This window comes from Lissotriton vulgaris, chromosome 2_1 (genome assembly GCF_964263255.1).
Source record: "Lissotriton vulgaris chromosome 2_1, aLisVul1.2, whole genome shotgun sequence".
NCBI lineage: Eukaryota > Metazoa > Chordata > Amphibia > Caudata > Salamandridae > Lissotriton > Lissotriton vulgaris.
Window position 1 is genome coordinate 1,741,910,033 of NC_141687.1, and position 18,487 is coordinate 1,741,928,519.

Here is an 18,487-nt window from a genome sequence, read left to right on the forward strand (position 1 = left end):
TGTTGGTAACCAGGTCCTAACTATATATACCTACTGGCGACCGCCAAAATATATATATATATATATATATATATATATATATATATATATATATATATATATATATATATTAATATTACCTACTGGCGATCGCCAGTAGGTAGTTATAGATAGGACCGCGTTTCTATACAAAAAGCGTTTTTTCTTTTGCCAATATCTTTGGCGCCGGCTGAAGAATCTTCGCAAAATTATCAAAACTAATGGGACAGCTCCTGTCTTGAAAGTTTCGGGGTGATTCGTCAAGCAGGAGCCAAGAAACAAGCATTTGCAATGCAATAGGTCTTGCATTAATTAAGTTTGAGCTATTGGCATTGCGAAATATTGCAACACCAATTGCATCAAACGTCTATAAATTGTAGGCCAAAAAAAGTGTATTTTTTTTGTAGCAATGGCGGCATGCTGCGCTTTAGATGAATATGTGTAAAAGTAAAGTGTGCCATACTGCGATTACTACAATAGTTAATTGTGGAAGCGTTAACAATTGATGTGTGCACTGATGGCTGGTGGTGTGTGTGCCTGTAGAAATGGTGCACTGATGGCTGGTGGTGTGTGTGCCTGGTGGAAGTGTGCACAGACGGCTGGTGGTGTTTGCCTGGTGAAAGCGTGCACTGACTGCTGGCAGTGTGTGTGTGTGCTTGGTGAAAGCGTGCACTGACGGCTGGTGGTGTGTGCCTGGTGGAAGCGTGCACTGACGGCTGGTGGTGTTTGTGCCCGGTGAAAGCGTGCACTGATTGCTGGTGGTGTTTGTGCCCGGTGAAAGCGTGTACTGATGACTGATGGTAACTGTGCCTGGTGAAAGTGTGCGCTGACGGCTGGTGGTGTATGTGTGCCTGGTGAAAGCATGCACTGATGTCTGGTAGTGTGTGTGTGGTGGAAGCATGCACTGATGACTGGTGGTGTTTGTGCCCGGTGAAAGCGTGCACTGATGGCTGGTGCTGTCTGTGCCTGGTGAGTGTGCACTGACGGCCAGTGGTGTGTATCCCTGGTGAAAGCATGCACTGCCGGCTGGTGGTGTGTGTGTCTGGAAGCGTGCACTGAAGGCTGGTGGTGTGTGTGCCTGGTGGAAAAGTGTGCACTGGCATGTTTAAAAGTAAAGTGCTTCATACTGCAATTGCTACAATAGTTAATTGTGGATGCGTTTACAATTGATGCGTGCACTGATGGCTGGTGGTGTGTGTGCCTGTAGAAATTGTGCACTGATGGCTGGTGGTGTGTGTGCCTAGTGGAAGTGCGCACTGCCAGCTGGTGGTGTGTGGGCCTAGTGGAAGCATGCACTGACGGTTGGTGGTGTGTGTGCCTGGTGGAAGCGTGCACTGATGGCTGGTGGTGTGTGTGCCTGGTGGGAGACCTAAAAAAGAGCCAACAGGACCACTGGGCAAAGTTTCTAGGAGGAATGCAAGCATAGCGCCTCGTCAGGACTTTGAAGCGCTATATGGAAGCAATTGCAATATGTAACACTAAGAAGGCATACAGAAAAAACAACCCTTTTTCCTACGACTCTCTCCCCTTGGACCTGCCCTCAGCGGATGTATGACGTTACCACGTGGTACTTCACAACGCAGCTCTTACAACGCAAGTCGTTACCACGACTTGCGCTGTAGGGTGCTGGACTTAGGAATAGTATGATATACTATTCCAACTCCAGCCTATGTACAGTAGGGAAAGTGTTGGAATAGTAAATCACACTATTCCTTAGTCTAGAGCGCCTGCAGTGCAAGTCATGATAACGACTTGCGTTGTAAAATCTGCGTTGTGATGGTACTGCGGTGTTTTGACCGCGTAGTAAAGGTTGTTTCCCCCTTCAGCGGTGTACGTAAAGATGCTACAGAGTGAAACGTGGACCCGGGACATGTGCAAAAGATGACAGCATGGGCAGTGATCGCAATGTGCGGTGGGTACAAGACATGGATGTAGAACTTCCGGTCTTAATAATCCCATACGTTGGTAGCTCACTTGTTTTCTCTTGGCTTTCTGGGATGTGTAATAGGAGGAGGAGGAGGAGGGGGTTCCATTGGGAGGAGGTTGTGAGCAGTCCGCAGCAAAGGTGCAGGGCAGACAGAATGGGTCAGAGTAGCAAGAAGTGACCACGATGGGGAAGGTGCAATGGTTTAAAGTCAAAGGAGACTTTCACAAGGCGAAATGGTGAGATCCATCAGAAAATGGATAGTAGGGAGCAGAAACTGGTGTTAATGAGTACAAACATGGAGGGGGGGGAGAGGTTTACAGTGTAGGAACACGTGTGACGTGGAGAAAGTGTGATAGTAGGGGTGGAAGTTAACAGTGACTAAAAATAGTGAAAGTAAGGGTAAAAAGTTGATGGGAGATCGAGAGGGAGAAGGAGGATATGAAGGAACTGATGACATTTGGAGGAAGTGAAACAATAGCGTGACAAAAGAAGTAACTAAGGGTGACACCTCTTAAGTCCCAATTTCAGTGAATTGTTACAGCTGAGGCACACATTACAGCATGGAGAGCCCTCCCGCTTCATTCAGCACGACAGTTACAGTGCCTAGACATAGCCTGCCTTGTCCACACCATCACACCGAAATCCCCCACGTTCCAGCTCGCGAACCCCAGCGCCAGAAACAACAGAATCACCCTGGCCTGTGTGATGCAATAAGGACAGCACGACAAGCCCCCAGCTGTGCCAGCGAGCAGCAGCTACCATTTATGCTCAGTTCAAACCGTGTGGCATTTTTTTCCACCGGTTCTCTGCCAACATAAGGTTAACGCTTTTTCCATGCCTCGGTTTTGAAATGTTTCCACGCAGTTTTCTGGGTGGGCGCGCTGCTTTGGGGAGAAATTGGAGACACTGGCATCTCTGAATGTGGCAGTGCACCGCTGATCTGGGCTGCCTCTGCATGTTCTGCGGGGTCCCCTACCCCAGAGATGCTGGCACTGCTGAGAGGAGGTCGCTAGCCCTGCACCACTCCGGATCCGTTAGATGCTCCAGGCCGGAACTCAGAGGAGACAGCAGTGAACTAAAGGCTTGGGTCCTTATCTTTTCTGTTCCCGTCCATCGACGGCACGCCGTGGCAGCCATCGTCCAAGACCAGCGTCCTTCGGGTCAGAGTGAGTCCAGGCTATGCCGGTGGCAGCCACAGGAGGAGGCTCGATCCCGTGTCCGCCGGCAGCATCTCAAACAAGTAAAATAAGTCTAACTTCACTATGCTGCACCTTCTCTGTGGCGCAACCCGTGGGTTAAGAGCCACCCGGCCTCTACCGCGTCATGTCGCGTTGCCAACCTCCCCGGTTCTGTGCAGTGCCTCTGGTTCGCTGCTGTCCCGTGACCACGCACGTGCAGTCTCATTTCCCTGGATTCCTGTGCGCGCTCTTAGCAGCCGTGGTGGTCGCTGTGAGTGCGATGGACTCCCTCCCGCCCGTGGAAAGAGGCTGCCCGAGGAGATGACCTGCCGAGAGAGGCTGCCAAGTGACACCCGGGCAGCGCCAAGGTCTTCGCTCCTTCAACACCTCGATTGAGTGGGTGGCCGGCCAGTAGCTGAAGCCTTGAGCACTAGTTTGGGTCTGTGGGGCGGGTCCTTTCTAGTGTCAGACACGTTAGTAACTAAAACGAGTAAAATGAAATTGTGCTGTTGCAGAATGGAGCACTTTGGGGTGCATTGATGTGGAGCCGACGGCGGAGGGGGAGGGAAAGTGACAGTAACTGCAGGAGGCTTGCAAGGGAGACAGGAGATGGGCACAGCGCGTAACTGTACGTAGTGAACGCGCACGTTCTCTGATCCGGCTTGCAGCCTGCGCATGCCCATCTCCTGTCTCCCTTGCAAGCCCTCAAAAGCATAGTCGACGACTATAGGTCTCGCTGGCGACAACGCTTCGGTGTGAGACCTGAAAAGGGTGGTCTCAAAATGCGTTTTCCCCATGTTAATTTCCATAGGAACTTTAAACAAAGCTACAGCCCGAACTGCTGAACGGAATTACACCAAATTTGGCAAAAAGGTAGGTCTTGGTTCTGAAGGAGCCCTTTTTTTAAATGGTGTAAATACGCTCAGTAGTTCCTGAGAAACTAGAAGAAGAAACGTTTCGATATCTGGGCACCGAGGAGGGTTCACGAAGCCACCCGGGCATGAGCTTCTCTCTGATTGGCTGCCAACACTCCAAACCCGGAAGTGTTGGCAACCATCTGCTGACTCTGTAGAACTGAGTCACAAGAAAACAGTGAAATAAAGGTTAAAAAACAAGAAAAGGGGGCAGGGTAGAAGCACCCTGACCCTCTAGGCCGGCTCAGGGGGTCCCACAAGGGCCCCCAAGGCCAAAGAAAGCATTAAGAAAAAAAATATATTGGCCGAATTCGCGCTTGGTGCGCGAATCCGTCCGAGAAACTAAAATAAAAATGAAGCGCGTGCTCCCACGCTTCATTATTCTTAAGCCCCCGGGTGGGCCAGATCCCAGGGCCAATGCCTAATTAAGTAGTGGGGACCCACGCACCCCCGGGGACAGCCTCCTCCCCAGGGCTTTGTTTTAAAAAAAGTGTGTGGCGAAGCTCCTGCCCCCTACGCTGCCCCAGGGATCACCACCTCCCTAATTAATTCCGGGGCCTCATGGGCCCCCCAATCTCCGGGGACCGCCACCTCCCCTGGGCATTCTTTATTAATAGAGGGTGCTTGCGGGCTCCCCCAAGCCCTTGCGACCACCAGCTCCTTGGGTCTTTGATTAATTAGGTGCAGGGGGCCTCGTAGGCCCCCCCTGTCCCGGGGACCACCACCTCCCTGGGGCTTTGTACTTGATGGGAGGGGGGACGCACGGCCCCCCTCCAGGAGCCCTGGATGGCCCTGGGGACCCCACCCCCCAGGGCCAGCTCCCGCAATGTCCTGGGGTGCCCACCCTTGGGACATTGCCGTTTGCTATGGCAGGGTGGGAGCACGGCTCCCGCCATGTCATAGCAAAGTCTGCTTTTGGTTTTCGGAAGCGAGAGCAGGAAACCTACTCTTGCTTCCAAAAACAAAGCAGAATTACTTTTGTACGAGGGGAGCAGCATGTCAGCAGCTCCCCTTGTTCAAAAGCAATGCCGGCTCCCTCAGGAGGCGGAGAGCCGGCGGGACCGTGGGGGCATTGGGGCTCCTACCACGGTCCCCAACGCTAAGGGCCACCCCCGGGTTATGGGGTCCCTGGGGCAAGAAGTCGCCTGGGAGGGGGGGGCTCGCAGCCCCCCTCCCCTGTAATACATTTTTTTTAAACGAAAATGCATAATTTGCCTGAGGAGGGGGGCATGCGGCCCCCCTTCTCCCCCCAAAAAATAATTTTAAAAAGCTGGCCAGGCCCCAGGGGAAGGGGACCCAGGGGCCATAATTGGCCTCTGGAGGGGGGCTACGCTGCCCCCCTTCCCAAAATTTTTATTTTAAAAACGTGAGATTTGAGATGTCATCAGTGATGTCACTGACCATGTCATCAGTGATGTAATATCTGACGTCATCAGAAGTGCATTGCGTGGGCGCAAGTTATAGTTAGCTCTCCAAACTATAACAGACGAATTTCTCTGGTTTTGTACGAGTGAAATGTCCAACTAACTGTAACGTCCCTGAAAACGGTGTTTTTTTCAGTGAATTTCTACGTTTTTTTAAATACTAATTTCTAACTATAACGTCCCTGAAACCTATGCTTTTTCCATTGAATATATATATATTATATAATTTTCCAAATGTTTTGAGTTATTTGGGATGCTTCATGTCATAAAGAACATTGACTTGGTTTTTTATTGTATTCACATTTATAAAGCACTTTTTATTCATGATGAGATGCTGAAGTTTCTTGCTGAGAAATAGCATGCGCCTCCATGTGATCCTTACACCATTAGACATATTTCTCCTGCAAATTGAGTTAACCTTTGTTACGGTGTTTATCTCCCATTTGCAACACATTTTATAAGTAGTTTATCATGCACTTTTTATATTAAGAAATAGCAATCTGTCATACAGTGTGTCATGCCATATGTCCATAAGATGTTACGCAATCTGTCATGCAAGTGTATAGCTACCATATGGCAGTAAAGGTACCAATGAAATATTTATTTATTGTGTTTTATAAAGTGGTAACAAAACCACCAAGGTATCAGAGTGCTGTACAGAGAGCTAATGAGGGTTGCCGTACAGTAAAGCACCTATTTTTAATGATACGCTGTACAGAGCAGTCGAAGATCACGGTACCAATACAATAGGATACTATAAAAGATATTAACATCAATAATATACAACACCAAACTGGATGAATGACAGTTTAAAGGAGTTCTTTTATGCAACATGTTTCTCTAGCAGTAGGGCTTTTACTTCATTCTTGAAGATCCTGAAGGAGGTAATTGCTCTCGTTGAAGGTGGTAGACAGTTCTATATTTGTGGAACTGATCCAGCGAAAATGCGACCTTGTTTTTTTTTTTTTTTAACTGTCTGGTTCTAGTATGAGGGATTTAGCACTTCTAGAAGCCCTTCCTCCTTCTGATAGTTTGATCCTATTCGCCATATATTTAGAGCCAGAATTGTGTTGAGCTTTGTGTGTAATGGATGCAACCTTCACTTGGATCCTAGCTTTGACTGGGAGCCAGTTGGGGGGTCTGAGTGAAGAGGAAATGTGGTCATATCGCCGTTTGCCTGTTAAAAGTCTTTATGCTGAATTGATTGTTGCTTTCATTGGGGGCAAGGCTGGCTTTCGGTAGACCTATGAGTGCGGCATTCCCATTGTCCAGTCTTGAGAGCACTATCGATTGAACCGCCGTTGAACTGCCATTTTGAGGTCAGTATAAAGGCTTACATTTTTCTTAGAAGGTGCAGATGTAGGTCATGGCTCCTGACAGGCCAATTCTTGGGTCAAGCGCTTCTCAGAGGCGTTTGTGGCTGATTGTGTCAACCGTTTTGGTCTAGTGAAGTTTGTATATCATCAAGGATGCTTAGAATGGTGACCTCAGTGTTGTGTCCATGGCCTAAAACCTGATTCGTGTTTGTCTAATAGGTCAGAATTCTTGATGTGTTCGCATAGTAGCTGATGGGTGCATTTTTCAAGCAATTTATCCGGGAAAGGTAGATTGGCTGCAGGTCGAAATTGTTTAGGTCATTCTGGTCCGTGCCTGTTTTATTAAGTGGGGAAAAACTTGCCCCATTTTCAGGAATTCCGCAAGGGATCCTTGTTGGAAAGATGCATTCACTATTTGAGTCTATAGGGAGTGACGGATTGATGGTTCTCTTTCAGTATGTGGGAGGGAATGGGATTGTTGAAGTGTTTGGTGGGTTTCATTGACTGAATAGTTTTCTAGTTTTCCCCCTCAGAGATCTGAAACTGTTCCAGAAGGCTCAATTTTTTCTTAGGACCGCTGGGCAGAGTTGGTCAGTGTTCTTGCTGTGAACGCTGAGAGTGGGGTAGATAGAAACCCTAAGTTAGTCACTGGCTTGGCTGGGAATAGCTTTGCTAATGGTTGCAACTTTCTCTTTAAAGAAAGGTGAGATGGTTTTACAGATCTCCGCTGAACAGTTTGTAATTGTGGGTTCTGCAGGATTTCCTGACTGTTGTTTTATTATGTTGATGAGTTTTCTGGGCCTATTCTTCTCTCTGTCCAGTTCTGATCTGATCACTGTTGTTGTGGCTTTCCAAATAGTCTTTTGTATGAGGTTCTACACATTGTCAGCTGTTTGAGATGGTGATATTTGGGTCCTTCTTCCATATTCATTTTAGATGTATTAGTTGTCTTCTTTCATTGTTTATGTTTTGGTTGAACCACGGAACTGGAGGTTTATTCTTTTGCCTCCTTAGACGTATGGGGGCAGACTTCTGAACTATGTCGGTCATACTGCTATTTTGGAGATGGGCACTGATCCACCAGGTCATTTCTGTTTAAGTGACTGTAATCTCTTCTCCAATTTTTTTTTCCTTCTCGTTTGATCCTTGATTTTTATTTTCTTGTGCGGGTATTTGGAACAGAATTTGAAGAGGATCTGACCAGTCTGTCAGGGTGTTGTCTAGCATATCTACTGCTCCTGGTTTTGCGATGATGAGGTCAAGTATAACCCCTTTGTTGTCGGTTGGACCCTTGCATACTTGAATCATGTTGATGTTCTGAAGCATGTTTCTGAGTGTTGTCACTGTGGGGTCTTGTCATTGTTCCAGTGTAAATGTAAATGTAAAATGTACATTGATACTTGTATAGCGCACTACTCACCCGCAAGGGTCTCAAGGCGCTTGTACGAATACCGCTGTGAAACCCATCCTGGCTTTCCCTGTGAGGCGTCCACTCCTGGGCACCCACAAGATGGAGGCCAGGCATCCTTAGTGTTGTGGGGGCCGTTGTGGAGATTAAGCAAGCTATTGCCCAGAGTTGCAGAGTGGGGCTCCATGTTTGGAATAGGCACCGAGGCGAGAATTATCGGGTCCGTGGAATTTTTGAGCCCAAGACCCGCCTCGGCGGGGATTTGAACCCTGGTCCCGGGCTAGACCTCTGCATCAGGGTCTGCCGCTCTAGTCATTGAGCCACACTTCTCCAGTGCAGGTTAAAATCTCCTAAAAGTATTGTACTAGAGGGTTGATCATGATTGTTTCCATTAGTTGCTCTGGGAAGATTGTGTTGTTACCATGTGGATGGTATAAAAGGAGTTTTTTTGCTAGCAGTTTCTTTTCAATCTTGATTTCAGCTCCCATAAGTTCAAACAATGAGCTAGCAGATGCATCAACGAAAATACCTCCCGGTAAAACATCGAATCGGTAAAACCAGAAAATCCTATGCATCAAACCAAAATCGGTAAAAAATAAAGAATCGCTAAAAAAACCCCGCCGTAAATTACCGAATCACAAAACAGACAATCGGAAATACCGAACCCCAAAGCTGACCTCGGAAATACCGAATCGCTATTAACGAATCGCAATGGAATGCATGATAAGTCGCTAATACCGAAAATCCCAAAAATCGCTATTTAGCATGAGCAAAATAAGGGGAATCACAATCAGGAGGTAAAGTAATCTGAAGGACAGAAAAAAAACCCCATCAGCAGGTGCTGACAATCAGTAACCCTTCATGAATGCCCTGGGAAACCCCACATGTCAACCAAAATGGCTGCCCTCTACGTGCTTGCTAGGAGGAGGAGGACCAACGCCCAGGCCCAGTGCAGGAGGATGATCCAGGACAGGATCTTCAGGGTGCGCATCACTTTGCTGGGGCAGACCGAGGAACAGGTGTACGACAAGTACAGACTCAACCGTGCCATGATTATGCGCCTAATAGCAGACCTGAAACCATTACTGCAGCACGAGACCCGTAGGACCAACGCCATACCAGCCCATGTGCAGGTCCTATGCTGCCTGCACCTGCTTGCGTCTGGAAGCTTCCAGGGGGTAATATCTGAGACTGGAGGCGTGTCTCAAAGCGCTTTATCACGCTTCTTCCACCGGTTCCTAGAGGCCATGCTGACATTAATAAATCGCCACATCACCTTACCCACAACTCCCCCGCAGCTGACCCGCACCAAACGGGAATTCTACCAGGTGGCACAATTCTCCCATGTCATAGGGTGTGTTGACTGCCGCATGTCCCCATCTGTCCTCCATCAGCCACCGAATACATATTCCGCAACCGGAAGTCATATCATTCTATCAATGTGCAGGTGGTGTGCAATGCCAAGTACATCATTACGGACCTTGTAGCCCAATTCCCCGGGAGCACACACGATGCTTACATATTCCGTCACTGTGGCCTCCACAGGCACCTGATCAATGGGTGAGGTGGAGCGCCATGAAGAGGAAATTACTGCTGTGCTGATAGGGCAACAGCAGCGACTGCAACTCTCCGCAACATCTGTAAGAGATATGCTCCCTGAAACTCAGGTCTCACAATCCCTGGAGGAGTGGGTAAGACTGATCGTAGGACTGGAAGTCCCTTAAAGGAACTTGTCATGAAGGCATTGCGCTTCGGGCACTGGAACTCTTTTGATGTTTGGAAGAGTCGGAAGGGGGCTCCTGAGACTTGAACTCCTGTTAGTGCTTAACCTGAATGTCGCCTATAGTGATTGGGGAATAACCTCTACTGTTAGTGAGAAGAAAGTGGAACTCAGTGACTTATCTATCGAACACTAGAGCCCTGACCCCAGGGGACTCTGTGTATTGTTTGGGTATGCTGTATTTCACTTTATTTTTGCATATAAATGCTCCTTTTTTCATTTAATCAAGTATTTATCTGACAGTCATTTATTGCTGCTATTGAATGTATTTTGAGTTATGATCCTGTGATCACTCCACTGCATCTACCTCCCCTCCAACAAGTGTGTGGCTTCTCGACCCAAGCTACTAGTGAGAGTCAAGTGCTGAAGGAGAACATGGCCCAATTGCTTGGGACCCGCAGCAAGTCAGGCCCCCGGCATCTGGAATAAAAGGCCTCAACCCCACAATTTGGCTCAATAGCTCTTACTTGCCCCGTAGCACGCTGAAATCGGTCCTGACAATTGACAGCAATCAGTGGGACATCTAACATTTATGAGCCCTGGATGCAGGTATGGCTTTGTTTGGTAGTGCAGGTTTACAGTAAGATGAATCCCAAACCTTCCCCACCATCCCACCTTATCATGAGTCGAAGAGAATAGAGGCATTTGGCTAGCTTATCTTTTCCTCCATAAGCCTTGATCAGCAATCAGTAAACACAAGCTGTTTTGCGATCATTAAACATCAACTGTCTTCTTGGATGCTATTCGCATTTCCTGTGGGATACGGCCAGCCAGGTTTTACTGGCAGTTCCATGCGATGTCTGGGCGTCCCCGACCCAAGCTATTCAGGATGACTGTAATGTAGCTACGTTTTTTATTTGCTCTGGCTTGGACGCGACTGTCTGCTTAGGTCTGCTTTGTTTTAGCGCTGGGACGCTCGAGGGCAACCATGCGCTTTATAAATCTCTTTTCATTTCATTCATTTCATTTCATTTCATTTCAGGTCGGGCGATGGGTACAAGTGTAGCACCTTGGGGCCATACATGGATGTGGTCTATGGCCTCATAATTGATGTGCAAGCAACCTTCATGGACATGCCATTTGATGGCTCTCACTTTTTTGGTGAGAAAACAGACTTCGCTACAGAACATTTAAAAAACATCAGGTCCATTGCACATTATTTAGCGCCTGTCTGTCCCACCCAGACAATTTCCTGCTGCATTATTTACCCCTTTTGAGGCTTCTGTAGCTGTTTCCAAAACTGCTAGTGTCAAACCTCGTGACAAGCCCAACAGGCATTAGTTCAAAGGCACTGTCCTAGGCATCGGGGACAATGGCCAGCTCAGTCCCCAAACCCCCAGGATGATGCAGCCACAAACCTCTTTAGAATGTCCTTCGTGGCACAAAGTCACCCTGTTGGGGGCAGCATCAGCATTTCCTCAACGGGGGGCAAGCAATTACATCAGACAAAGGGGTTCTCCAAATTGCCAATCGGAGCTATGCCCTCCCGTTTTTTCTACCCCATCTCACCTTTCACCACCATCAGGATGGAGGATGGCATGTCCGTCTTGCAGCAGGAAGTAAAGGCCTTTCTGGTCAAAGGGACAACTTGAGGGGTCCAACCTCAAAAGTAGGAACTCTGTTAATCCAGCTCCTTCCAGCATGGGTTTACTATCAACGTGCTGAAGTCACACCAGATTCCTATGCAGATAGTTCCATTCATTCAAGCCATTTTGGATACAGTATTGTTTTGTGCCTTTCCCCCACAATGGAGAGTTAGGACATTTGGGCTATGATCCCGATGTTTCAGCCTCTGTCATGGATGACTCTGAGGCTGCTGAGATTGTTGGCCTCCTGCATCATGCTGGTGAAATATGCCAAATGGCTTATATTGGCTCTGCAGTGGTATCTGAAGTCCCAGAGGATACAGAACCAGTTGAATCTGACAGTTTGTATCCAGGTTTAGGAGGAGACTGAAAAAGACTTGCACTGGTGGCTGCTGTACCAGACTGGGTCAGTGGTAAGCATCTCATCTTTCCCCATCCAGATATGACAGTAGTAATGGATCTATCACTTTTAGGTTTGGGAGATCATCTAGGAGAGGTGGGGATTAGACGCCTCTGGACTTCAGAAAATTCTCGACTCAACATCAGTTTTATGGACTTGAGGGTGATTAGCTTGACTTTGAAGGCCTTCTTGCCCACCATTAGGAGAAGGCAGATTCATGTGCTCATGGACAACACCTCTGCCATGTGGTACTGCAACAGGCAGAGTGGGATGTTGTCTTGAATCTTGTGATAGCAGGCTCTATGCCTCTTGAAGTGGCTGGCCTGCAATGGGATTTCTTTGGTGGTGAACTACCTGGCGGTATCTCTAAATAACAGGGTGGACAAACTCAACCACCAAAACTTTGCGGAGTTCGAATGGCAGTTACTTACAGAGGTGGTTCAGAGCTTTTTCTATCAGTAGAAAGAACTCTGGCTTGATTTTATTTCTCCACAGCCAATAATGTGCAATATAAGCTCTTCTGCGATCTTAAAGTTCTCAAGAAGGTTTTCTCTCTGAGACGTATTCTGCCAAGAGTGGTGCTTGGAACTCAATGCTTTGCCCTCATGCGTAGATTTCTAAATAATACTGGGAATGACCAGACCCAGGTTATCCTAGCGGCTCCGGATTAGGCCAGGAGAGTGTGGTACCCGTAAATCTTGGGCATGAGCATCTGTCCTCTAATGAATCTACCCCTTTGAAAGGATCTTTTGTTGCAGCACCGGGGCATGGTGCTGCACCCGGACCTGTGCAATCTCCATCTCCATAATTGGAGATTGAACAGCTGCAGTTGAACTCATTTGACCTTCTTCTTGAGGCTGTTGTATGTCATGTTGGTGGTGAGGCATTCCTCTACAAAATCAGTGTACAACAGTTGTTGGGACAAATTTGTGGTTTGATGTGGCACTTGCCAAATCGACCCACTATAGCCACATTTACTAATGTTTTGTTGTCTGTTTTGTCCCTGGCCTAGTAAGGACTTGCTTTAGGCACTGTTCCAGGCTTCTCATCATTTTTTTGCGTTTTCCAGATCAGCCTTCATTGGTTTGAGATATCTGAAAGGCTAGTTTTGCAACATTTATTTCGCCAATGCACAGTTGTCCATTCCTCCTGACCTTCAGAATGGTTTGCCTCATTGCCATAATGGCAGCGTGATGTGTGAGTGAGCTTCAGCCTCTTTCTGTCCAACCACGTTGCACCACGTTCTTTCCCGATAATCCAATGTTGAGGACCCAAGCTTTTATTTTGCCAAAAATAGTATCACAATTTCACATCAACCAGGCTATCACTACTCTGCCTCATGACATAAGACAAAGAGAGGCAACAGAAAAGCAGTTAAGTAATCAAAGAAATGTTCTTGAGTCTTCTGTAATGGTTTCAACCAAGTGCACATGCAGCCAACGCATTTCTCCCAAAACAGGGCTTTATCAGGGAATTGTGAGCACCTCCCAATGGTTTGGTGTCACTTCTGAGTGTGTGTTCCACTCAAGATAATGTAGTCTTGGAGTTTGAATACGCAGGTTCCGATAAAAGCCAAATATAAAAGTCATCCAGAAGAGTGATGCTTGATGGGCGTATTGAATGGACTAGCATGGAAATCAGGCTCTCCCTCCCGTGTAGGAGACGTGATTAGTTCTTGGAGTGAGCTCCACAATAGATCAACATGTTGGGTAAAAGACTTGTGGCCGGGAGCTCAATTATCCGTGTACGGCATGAGTGTCCTGAACATCAAGGCAAACCGACTGAAGAGTAATCAGTCCGCTGGATTTACTCCACCTCATCCCTTAAAAATGGAGTGATACTCCATTGTTTGGACCCCAAGAGAGCCATATGTTTTTACATTGATCACACAATAGAACATCAAGTGCTCGTTGTGGGGTTTGCTGTCGCAAAGAAGCATTTGTCGATGGATTGTCCTCTGCATCAGGATCTGCTATGCAGTGGCTAACAAACAACCTCCGGAAGGACTACGGGCTCATTCCACCAAAGCTACTACCACTACATTGGCACAAGGAGTGCCTCTTCTAGAGATTTGTCTGGCGATTATGTGGGCATTGGTAAACGCGTTCATGAAGCACAACTTCCTTAGTAATCCAGTCCGTCGATGAGGGCATTTTTCTCTTTCAATCCTTCAGTACAGACTCACCTCCCACCTCCTTGTTCTGTGAACTGGACTCGATTCCATCTAAACAAAAAAAAGTCCTAGTGTAAGGATCTGCACATTTGTCTTGCCAGTCTGTATCTGGGCTCTATATCTGAGGGCACAAAGAGCCTAAGAAAGCAACTGACGTCAGTCCACTCGTTACTTCTGGTGGGAGACATCGGCAGCAGAGCCACACGATACCACTCACCGGGGCTCAGGTGTACTGCTCTAAAAGTTTCCAAATCCAGTTTGACACCTCGGGTAATATTCACAAGGTGTGGAAACTGCAGTTAGATAGAGTATCCACCAGAAGCATTACCGATGGCAAATAACTTGCTCATTACAACCACCTTAGGTATCAAAATAGAATTTAATTATTACTGTACAGAACCTACCCTAGCTAAGTATTGATAGATGTTGCAGCAAACTTTACTAGGGGGCTGATCACTAGAGACCTGAGAACTAGATGCAATAATATCGCACCTGGTGTTACGGTACTAAGACTCGGGTGAGATTTAACATCAGGAATGAAAACAGAGTCAATGCACTGCTTTCTGCAACTCTTCCTAAATTACATCCGTTTTTCCATGTTTGTTCTCACTGACTTTTTGTAGGTGACATGTGATCCTGTTTTGGCTGAAAACTGGAGTTTTTAGCTGTAAAGTGGCCCACTGGCCCACTTGGAATAGGCCCTTATGTAAGCAAATCAAGACATTTCTTGGGAGATCTTCCCATATAATCAAACATTTTCTGCAGTCACGGTTTATTTCATCATCTTAGTCTAATTTGTAATTAGATTAGAAAACCAAATAGAATGTATTTTCTATCAAAAATTTAATTATGGAAAATCTCTCCTATTAAGCAGACCAATCTCGGATCCTTAGTCACTGTAAATATCCTCAACATTGAGGAGGCGTAGAGGTAAACACATTTTGGTATTTGATCACTACAAGACCAAATGTGTTACACAGCTAAGCAGAATAATCTATAAGAAATGAACATTGGCAAATTCAGTGTGTTTTCTAATGCGTGCACATTAAAGCCAGTCAAGAAATACATGTCGGTCTGTATTGATTTGTTTCTATTTCAAATGAAGTTTCTATTTCAAATATAGTGGGCTATGATTGTAAAGTAGTTCGACAAGCAGTTAAATGCAAGCAGGTAAGTGAAAACCGAACGATACAGCCAAACAGCCAGAAGCATTTGATCAGCAGCGGCTGCTGCCAATTCGACTTGGGGGGACCAGCCCGGCAAAAAAATTATTAAAAAGAAAACACACTTACCTTCCGCTGCCAGCAACCCGATCTACTCTCTCTCTGCGCCGTGTTTCTACAGTCCCCAGGAGCACAGGTTCCCAGACTCCCTCAGCAAACCCAGCACTTCTCTCGTGCATTTACTCCCAGCATGAGCGCTTCTCTCATGCAGTTACTCCCAACATGAAAGAAGCGCTTTGATTAGGCGGAGCGGGCCAGTTTAAAGCTTCAGCAGGGACTGGGAGTCTGTGGCCCTGAGCACTGAGAATATCTCCCAGGAACAGCCTGAAGATATCATAGTGCGCATGTCATTTTGGCCGGCCTAGGACGGTCAACCAAACAGACATGCACACTTTCAGTGCATAAAACCACTCCTCCCCCTCCTACTTGTGGGAATAAAAACATTTCTGTTATCTTTGCTTTTGCATTATTCTATGTAAGTTAGCATTCGCTGTACCATTTTATGTTTGCCCGCCATTTTGAACCATGTTCGAAACTACTCCTTGCCTTTTTCGAGAAACAGGTTGCGGTAAGTTTTGTTTCTCCAAGGTTGGTCCTTGCTTTACTAATGAATACACTGTTCTTATTAATGCATACCTTTCCCACTAGATAGAGGCCGTCTCCAACTAGTCTAGTGTCGGGCACGGACAGAGCGACCTTGAGTAGGAGATAGTGTGTGCCCGGCCTCCAAATCGAAACCTATCCTTCTGTACCTCTTTGTTTGGCTGCATCTGCCTGGAAAATTCCATTATGGGCGTGCCTCCATTGGTTCTGAATTGTACATAATGTAAATCCATGTTTGCTGATCCCAGTCCCTCTGCAGCACTCCTAAGAGACTGGGTAGACTGGGATCCGCTTGAGTGTACCTGAATAAATATAGATTGGTTATATAGTCTCTACTGTCTGACCGACTCTTCATTTTGTATGGAAGGCAGAGAGGTGGTCATGAGTGACCCAAGTGACCCTAATTGGGCCACTTCCTTCATACTGTAGCCGAGGCATGGCCCTGCCCGCTCCAGACTCGTAAGTGAAAAATAAAATTACAATAAAATAGTTTTATTGACCTTTTATTATTCTTCTGTCTGCGGCATTTCACCAATGGGGCGACGCTCCCCGACCATAACGGAGGAGTCGCCCTTGCATTAGATGACTGATGAATACTTCACTGAGATGAGCCATGACGTAATTGGCAAAGTTTTAAGCCAATGGCAAATAGAGGCTGGCCAAACGAAGCCAATGGGTTAAAGAAGAAGACCCAAATCCCAGTCTATGTATATTGAAAGCTGCACTGTCAACTCAGTCCTAAAATGACAAAACTGACAGTGAGTGGAACGGCATCACATGATGCAGAGGGCAATCACAAAATGAGCTTGCAGTGAGAGGAAGTGGGTGCCAATCACAAAATTAAACATACCGCAGAGGTACAGTGTAAGTGCTCACACCAGTTCACCCTCGTTCACCTCTTCTTTGCCTCAAGGCCTTACTTTCTTCTGTGACTGCCCTCTTAGTTATCTCCACCTGCCTACCTCAGAGGCCTGGCTCTGTTGTGTCCAACATGTACCTCATAACCACCTGACATTTCTTTTAGGTACAGCCCTCAAGATTGATTTTTTTTCTTAGTTTTTTATCAGTATCATCTAGCTAGCTTCTAATTAACCACTATCCCAAAAGGAATTTGCTGCTTCATGTCTGACAAATTAGGATATGAGTTGAATTGCACTGCCGTGGAAGTATCTATACCTTGAAGACTGTCAGTTTTTGCACTGTAGTCCTCCCCAAAGGTCTGACTGAGAAGAATCCCTACAGACTTATTTCTCTGGGATGATTGAAAAGTACCACTAAGAAACCTCTGTTGTGATGAAGACGTTATCTCTCAGTATGCAATGCCAGTCCTTACAGTTAGCTGCATTGTCTTTTTCTTCATGCACTTAGCATCTTTCTATCTTGTATGAATTTACAATAATCATCGTTTTATCTAGATAAATATTCATAACACAATCTGTATGTTTTCCTTCTAGTCCATCCAGCTCAGATTGGAGCTTGCAGCGGAGCTTGGGACAGGAATATCGATCTGGGAGCTAGGACAAGGCCTGGATTACTTTTACGACCTGCTGTGAAGTGGCAGAACAACTGGAGCGAATAATAAAGGACTGTCCTGGCACATTGTTCAGATTGAGTAATGGGACCTTAAGGGTGGTCTGTGTGATAGTCAGGAGAGGATTGTTATTTGTATTGCAGTCTTTTTGTATTTGATGCCTTACTTAGTAAAACCCACCACTTTTGCCCACTTCTGTCTCAAGTGTTCCTTTCAAAACCCCAATGCAGCTGCATGAAATGGCTGAAATAATGTGGGATGTCTTTCATTTAATTAAGATACGTGTAAAATGCTGCCTTTACTACTGAAGTATCCGCAACCCACTAATATCACGTACACCAGATGTATATTACAAATTGAGCACGTTATTCAAGCATTTAGAGTGGAAATCAGAATTTCTTCAGGTGAGAATTTGACAACCCGCATCCAGGTTAAGGGATTCACAACTTCTTAGGTAGTTACACCTTCAGACGATGATTGCAATGTGCGCATGTGAGCAGCATTGGGACGCTCACCTGCATTACAAAAGGGCAGCCTTTCGCCAATGCTTAGCAGACAGGCAGACCTAGGGCACCACCCTCTGGGTACTTCTATTGGCCTTACCATGAATGTTTATTTTTTTATTTTTAGTATTTTCTAGTTTGCTACTGCTGTTGTGTAGTTCCTAAAAATACATAGGATCTGCTTGTTTGTTGGACAACATAAACTAAGGGATTGGTGTCTAGACTGATTACGAACACCCCCACAGGATATGTCAGCCTATAGATCAGCTAGCTCACAATGCCAGTTTAAGCCCCCGAACCTTACCATGGAGTGTAAATTTTCTAGCAACCATTGAACATGACAACCTTTGACCCTTCAGGGATTGTGGTAAAAGTACAGTACTTTTTGCTTAGTCAATCATGCTCACTTAGTCTCGAAGAGATACACGGAATAAACATTGGGTATGGTTTCAATAAGCATTTATTGAACCAGCGTCATTCTAGTATAAAACGTATGTGCTGTG

At 46.3% G+C, this 18,487-nt stretch overlaps 1 protein-coding gene across 1 annotated transcript in view; it reads left to right on the top strand.

The window, feature by feature from the left end:
- The window catches only part of CHID1 (chitinase domain containing 1), a 1,807,841-nt gene extending 1,790,168 nt beyond the window's left edge, over nucleotides 1-17,673 (top strand). Inside the window, exon 13 of the mRNA XM_086957742.1 lies at nucleotides 17,405-17,673. Coding sequence (XP_086813868.1) covers nucleotides 17,405-17,503 — 99 coding nt within the window. The 3' untranslated portion in view covers nucleotides 17,504-17,673. The remainder of the gene's footprint in view (nucleotides 1-17,404) is intronic.
- Nucleotides 17,674-18,487: the final 814 nt, after the last annotated feature.